Source organism: Corylus avellana, chromosome 2 (genome assembly GCF_965113065.1).
Source record: "Corylus avellana chromosome 2, dhCorAvel1.hap1.2, whole genome shotgun sequence".
Lineage (NCBI taxonomy): Eukaryota > Viridiplantae > Streptophyta > Magnoliopsida > Fagales > Betulaceae > Corylus > Corylus avellana.
The window spans coordinates 2,335,819-2,342,392 of NC_142491.1; the positions used below are offsets into that span (position 1 = coordinate 2,335,819).

The 6,574-nt window shown below is 35.7% G+C and overlaps 1 protein-coding gene across 1 annotated transcript; it reads right to left on the reverse strand.

The window, feature by feature from the left end:
- Positions 1–5,770, reverse strand: LOC132167932 (calcium and calcium/calmodulin-dependent serine/threonine-protein kinase-like). Its single transcript, XM_059578979.2, has 8 exons — positions 5,352–5,770; positions 4,622–4,927; positions 3,694–3,748; positions 3,447–3,557; positions 1,797–2,029; positions 818–1,025; positions 363–422; positions 1–258 (listed from the first exon to the last, which is right to left on the reverse strand). Exons 1-8 carry the CDS (start codon positions 5,768–5,770, stop codon positions 82–84), a joined length of 1,569 nt encoding a protein of 522 aa, XP_059434962.2. The 3' UTR covers positions 1–81.
- Positions 5,771–6,574: the final 804 nt, after the last annotated feature.

Sequence of the window (6,574 nt, forward strand, 5' to 3'; positions counted from 1 at the left end):
CCTATGACAAAAATATTCAACAAAGGAAAAGAGAAATCCAGAATTTATTGGAAAGTTGACAGAAAGTGGAGAGTGGGAAAACTATGATGGGCGAAGAGAGGAGAGGACTACATCTTGAAGAGAGCTGTCTCTCTGCATGGCAGCTTTGAACTCTTCGAAGGTTACCCTACCATCACTGTTGGCATCCATCAGATCAAATATCTCATCCAATTTTCCGGGTTCGGTGATATCCGCTGGGAGGCAGTCATCAGGCAGAGCCTGCTCAACAAAATCAACGGGTCATGATACTAAGTAAAAGCAGCTAGAAATGCAAGTTAGCTACCAAGAGAAATACACCATGAAGAAGTTAGAAGTAGCATTACTCTAAGCATGGATGCTACTTCTTCCTTGCTGATGTATCCAGACCGATCTGTATCATACATCTGTTGGCCAAACAAACAAGAGAGACTATTAGCTCGGTTTTATATATGCCTCGGCTTCTTTTCGTCTGGATTATATGCAATCTGTTCAAGAATTGATGAAAGCTTTTGAAGTGGCTCTCTGTGTCTCTCATAGAAATTTTTGTGCTTCTTCTGGTAGCTTGGAAGGCAGGGGAAGAGGGAATGAAATTTGGATTCTCAAAAACTATTTTGTGTTGGATTGGCAGCAGCAAGAAGAATCTCTTCTCTTGTTCTGTTTCCTTGGCAATCAAATGGAGCATTGTACTATTTGATATTGGTTTCAGAAATTCACAAAACAAGTTGCAGGTTCCTCAGTGCAAATCAAATGAGTGGATGTGCATGTGTTGGTGTTATAAAAAACAACGAAAGGAGTGCACCTGGAAGCACAGACGAAGAGCATCATCCCCTTGTGAGTTCCTGAGGCTGGAGAACCCACAGAGAATCTCTCGCATATCAACTGTTCCATCACGGTTGTTGTCAAAAAGGTCAAAAACCCTGGGTGCTAGAGGAATCAACGAAGACATGTTCATTGCTTTCAGCACCTGCTCGAACTCAGATTGAGTGGCATTGTCACCTTTTGAACATCTGCAGTTTGTCAATGATATTCTCTCTTCATGAGTTATCTTGAAAGACTGGTTATAGGGTTAAATGTGACTCTTGTGAGTTTGGCTGATGAAGAGGGGTCAAGAATTTATTGGTAAAGTAGTAGAAGTTGTTTGTCTCATTGATTTTTCTCTAAGACCATTTAATGCTCTGCACCTCACTAGGCTTTGGACCCGGATCCTCTGTCCTTGCCCAAAGAAAAGGAGAAATGGGTAATAATAAAAAGACTGTGAGAAGAGCTTTCTTGTCTGAGCATCCTTGCCCAAAGAATAGGGGATATGGGTAATAACAGAAAGACTGTGAGAAGAGCTTCCCTGTCTAAGTAGAGGAGTCCTACTCGAGCAAAAAGGCCATCTGCTTGGTCAAGAGAGCCTTTCTATCCAAAGAAGAGAGAGGTAGGGGTAAGAGGAGGGATTCCCAATTGTTGGGAATCCCAGTCCTCAGACTTGAACTTATGTAAATAACAAATAAGGATTCACGACAATTATTTGTCCGAATTGCTAGTAATTTGGGCAAATAATACAACAGAAACAATATAAGACCCACTTGTTTGGATAGGTAGCGGGACAACTCAAAATTTATTTGGGGTAAGTAGTTAGATAAGTCTTATATGAGCTCTCTCACATAACCTATCCAAATTACTAGCTATTCGAACTGGTAATTATGTGGATCCCATCCGCCCAAAAATAACCTTTCAACCTAATACTTGAAAAAAAAGAAGAAGAAGAGAAAATCTGACATTTGGGTACTCACATTTTGGAAAAATGTATCCTGAGATTCTCAATTTCCTCTTGTGAAAGGTCATGGGAGCCTAGTAAAGATTTGAGCTTTTTGGTCCTAGAGAAAACAGTGCTGGTCCACAAGCTAGCAAAGGCTGCAGCACGCAATTTGCGTCTGGCATTAAAACGCTGCAGTCTTGAAACGATCTCGGATTCCATTTGATCCTGCTTGGCTGAATCACCTATCACCCACGGATGCTCCAGAAGCTGTTTTCAGATTTTCATTAATTTAATTTTTGTAAAAGTGAATTTCATTATCAACAACCAAATTAATTCAATAATCTCTTACTTGCTTGATTGACTATAAATAATAATCATGAAAAAAAAAAAAAAAAAAAAAAAAAACAGACCAAGTAGCTACAAGGTAAGGAGGGAACCATAATGGTTGTGGTTTCAATTTGTTGCTAGTATAATAATTGTAATCATGTGCAAGGTTAGATGAATGAGGCGCGTATAATAATTTAGACAAAGATTTCCTTCAAATGCACGTAAGAATCATATGTTCTAAATACATATGTCAATTTAATAACAAGTTTTGAACAAAATGCCTTCTGTTCAGACATGTAGACTTTAAAGATATTTTCTCACATTTGCTGTTTAAATTACTTGTAATTTAGATAGTAAATTATTGAAAGTCTAGATCTGCTTATATTATCACTTATTTTTAAATTAGTAAATTACTGAAAGTCCATTTTTATTTTGATTTTTTTAAATAAGGATCGATCAAAGGACTACTCAACACTTGTGAGATATTTGTGTGATATTTAGTATGGGTTTTGTCTTGGCCCTCCAAATCATGACATACAATTATACAACCATGATTCAATCTGCAAAAAGATTAATGCAAGTGCAATTAAATATTCTCACTCCCGCAAATGGACAAATTAGTTTACTATTATTTATTTATTTATTTTTATTTTTATTATTATTATTTTTTATGACGAGGAACCTCGACAAGGCAAGGCTCTTCAGTCCCACCCCTATAGAGTAAACGGGGTGTGGCTCCAAGGGAGAGTTTGCACCTAGCAAGTCTCGAACTTAGGATCTATAGGGTAATACTTCCTATGACCACAAGCCTCAACCACTAGGCCAATCCCTTGGAGTTATTTAATTATACACATGTCATAGCTAGGTTGAATTTTTGTTTGTTCTTTCCAATGTGGGACTTAACACAAGGCTCTATATAGGGTTTTCTTTCTTCAATCCTGTAAGTTTGAAACTAATTTAACCCGTACTGAATTAGTTTGATGCATTGTGGAAATCATGACTAATACTCAAAATCTTTCTTGTGTCATTCTTCTATCACTCTAAAAATGATATGGTTTTTAAAATCACAATTTAATCAAAATTCAATAATGATCAATTACAAGTCTAATGGTGATTTTAAGAGTCACATCATTCTTGGAAGAACACAAGAGTGACATAAAAGGGACTTGTGGCATTATTTGGAAATCACCAACATATAATTTATTTATATATGTATAATGCTAGATATTACAACTTTATTCCATAATTATTTTATAATGTTAAAAAAAAATCGTAATTTAAAATTAATTGAAACTGTGACATCAGTACTATAAAATGAATAAAAATATGGTTGGTATAAAGGAAGAGAGCAAAATACCTCTAGAGCACTAGGTCTCCTATCAGGATCAACTGTGAGGAGACTTGAAATCAATTGCTTTGCTGATGAGGTAATGTTCTTCCAAGTCTTCTCATAAAAACTAAACTCTCCCTACATATAAAAGCATTTCTCTCGAAATTAGGCAAATTAGATAAACTGCATGCATTTCAAGGAAATTGAAATAAAGAATATCATATTATAATAAGACTTTTTAAAAAAAAGAAAAAAGAAAAGGAAAAGGACTTACAGCCATTATCATTTGTTGCTTTTGCCGATTTGACTGAGCAATGAATGGTGGATACCTAAAAATATTATCACAGAAGAGTGTTAAAATATATCCCTGAAATTTTTAGAATTTGAAAATCCTTATATATATATATATATATATATATATATATATATATATATATATATATATATCCATGACAAATTCATCATAGCCTTGTATTCAGCTAATTAAAATGAACCAAAATTAAATTAAGAAACTAACTCCAGAATCTGACAAGTACACTAAGAAAGATTTCACTTCTTAATTTACGTTATTGCCTCCTTTGTTTAGTTGAATAAGTTAGGTCAATGATGGCGCCGTATGGGTGACAATTCATGTTTATGTGTCGGATTCACGTTGTGTCGAAGTATGAGTATAATATTATATATGCAAATTCTAACATAATCTATTTAATTAAACTTATCAGATCCTTTAACCTTAATTCACTAATTTCATGTTGGGTTTATTTGTGTTAGGTTTGCAGGTAATGTCAAATTGTCAATGGCTAGCCCTAGGGTGCCAGGGTTGTGTGTGTGTGCAGCATACATGTTAGACAATTCAGATTTGTTTTCCTCTGGAAACTCATATAATACTTTAGTGGCAAGCACTAACCTGATTGTTCCCAAATGACGTGTTACCAATTCATAAGATAGTGGTACGTCATTTAGAAACAAACTTTTAGAGTAAAAATTTGTGAAGTGTCACATTTCTCAATCCCATTTGCAGAGGGAGGTAGCTCGATGGAAAATAGAGATCAAATATATCTTTAGGAATAGAAACCATCAAGAAATATATTGTAATCTGCAATGTTGCAGCAGGTTCTAGCTGCTGGAGTACTGTAAGATTTCTATAAATATGGTATGATTTGAATTTTGAAAGGAGATATGCAGGAAACTTAGCAACATACCCAGAGAGCAGGATATACAAGATAACCCCCAAGGACCACATATCACTTTTAGAAGTTATTGTGCCCTGACAAAGGGCCTCTGGTGAGACATAATCTATTGAACCAAACAATCCAACAACTGGGTCTGTGAATTCCTCCACAGAACTCAGTCCAAAATCCATGATCTTCAATGGAGAACCCTCAGTTTTGTTCAAGAAGAGACAGTTTTCCGGCTTCAAGTCCCTGTGGACAATATTCGCCCGGTGAATAGCTGTTAACCCCTTCGCAATCTGCCGAACCACGGCTGCTGCTCCTGCTTCCGAGTACCTGTTAGAATATAAATTATCTTGTTAAAATAACTAGAGAATATATGTTGGATATTGAACTTTATCAAAGGGCCTATTTATAGTTGAATAAGCCCAATAAAATAGGGAGTACAATCAAGAATTAATGAACAATATTACATAACCAAATCAATATATATATACAGGGGAATATAAATCAATCAGTAAATACGGTGAATATCAGAATATATTCTAACATCCCCCTCAAACTCAAGGTGACAATCTTTCACAAACTCAGATATTCTAACATATCTGATAGTTTAAGTTTTTGAAATAAGTGGTAATTTAGTTATGAGTTCGAACTCAGTCCCTGTTGTACATGTCTCATTTTAATTAAATATTTGACGTATTCTGTTGTTCTTTCTTACAAACTTAAACTTTTGAGATAAATGGTAATTTAACGATACCTCTCTTGGGCGGCGATTCGGTCAAACAGCTCCCCGCCGGAACAGAGCTCGAGGACAAGATGAACACCACTCTGGTCCTCATAGACATCGTACAGATCAATAACGTTTGGATGAGGGGAGACATTTTCGACAATCTTCCTCATAACCAAGATCTCATTTGTCAGCAAGGCATCCGACACAGGAACCTGCTTCCACATTGGGAATCCCATGGAAGCTGCTATGCTTTTCTCTCCACCACGGCTACTCTTTGGAATTCCTGGTGGAGTTGTTGAATTAAGACAAAATCTCTTAAGGGTCTTGATGGCCACGTGGGTTTTTTCACCACTTGATATCCTCACACCCCTTCTCACGACAGAGAAGCCTCCTCTTCCTAAAATCTCTGAGACCTCATATTCATCTGCCAGCCTTTCCTGTCTCATAATGACAAGTTTACTGAACAAAACTGCAAAGAGAGATGGAAGAAGTTGCAGGGAAAAAGAATGAGGAAGAAAGAGGGCAGGTGGGAGGTTCAATGATGAGGGAGAGAGAGATGAAGTTGAATTGCAGACAGGAATGACAAGGATTGACATGAGCATGTGAACAGTTTATGCATTAGTTTATAGCATAAAATATGAACATAATTAGGATGGAAACGAGAGAATAAAACGAGGGACAGGAGCTGCAAAGGAAGGGATAAAGACATAGTCAACTAATGTTGTGCTACTTGTTCCATTTATAGCTTTAAAAATTCCTCCCTATGATGCATTGCTTCCTCTCTCTCTCTCTCTTAATACTATTATATTTATTTATGAGTTTGTCTCTCGACCGATAAGAGTGATCGATTCATTTCATGGTTAAAATTTTATTTTGTTACATTTAATGTTGTATATGATGTCACGTGCATGGTAAATATATTGTCACATTATTTTAAAAAATTTAAATGCTATGACATCATATACACTTTTAAATGTAACAAATAATTAAATCTTGACAATGAAATTGCTCATATTCATTTCACTTGAAATGAATAGTATCTACTCAACCTAGTATTAACTTGAGAGTTTACAAACGAGTGATGCTAGGTGTTTTACAATTCTTAGTACAAGTTTTCTTATAAAATGACGTGGCCATCCATAATTTGTGAAAGATTAAGCCAAAAAAACAAACTTGTCAATTTAATTAGTTAATGACTAACTCTTTAACCATATACTCTTAGAGTCCATCTGGGTTTGTGATTTAAAAAA

What these genes read in the sequence shown, in the direction of transcription:
- LOC132167932 (XM_059578979.2), bottom strand. Translation starts at nt 5,770, where the DNA reads ATGAGACAGGAAAGGCTGGCAGATGAATATGAGGTCTCAGAGATTTTA. An exon ending in CGAATCGCCGCCCAAGAGAG is followed by an intron (nt 4,928 to 5,351) that starts GTATCGTTAAAT and finishes ATATTCTAACAG; the next exon opens with GTACTCGGAAGCAGGAGCAG. An exon ending in GGAGACCTAGTGCTCTAGAG is followed by an intron (nt 2,030 to 3,446) that starts GTATTTTGCTCT and finishes ATCTGAAAACAG; the next exon opens with CTTCTGGAGCATCCGTGGGT.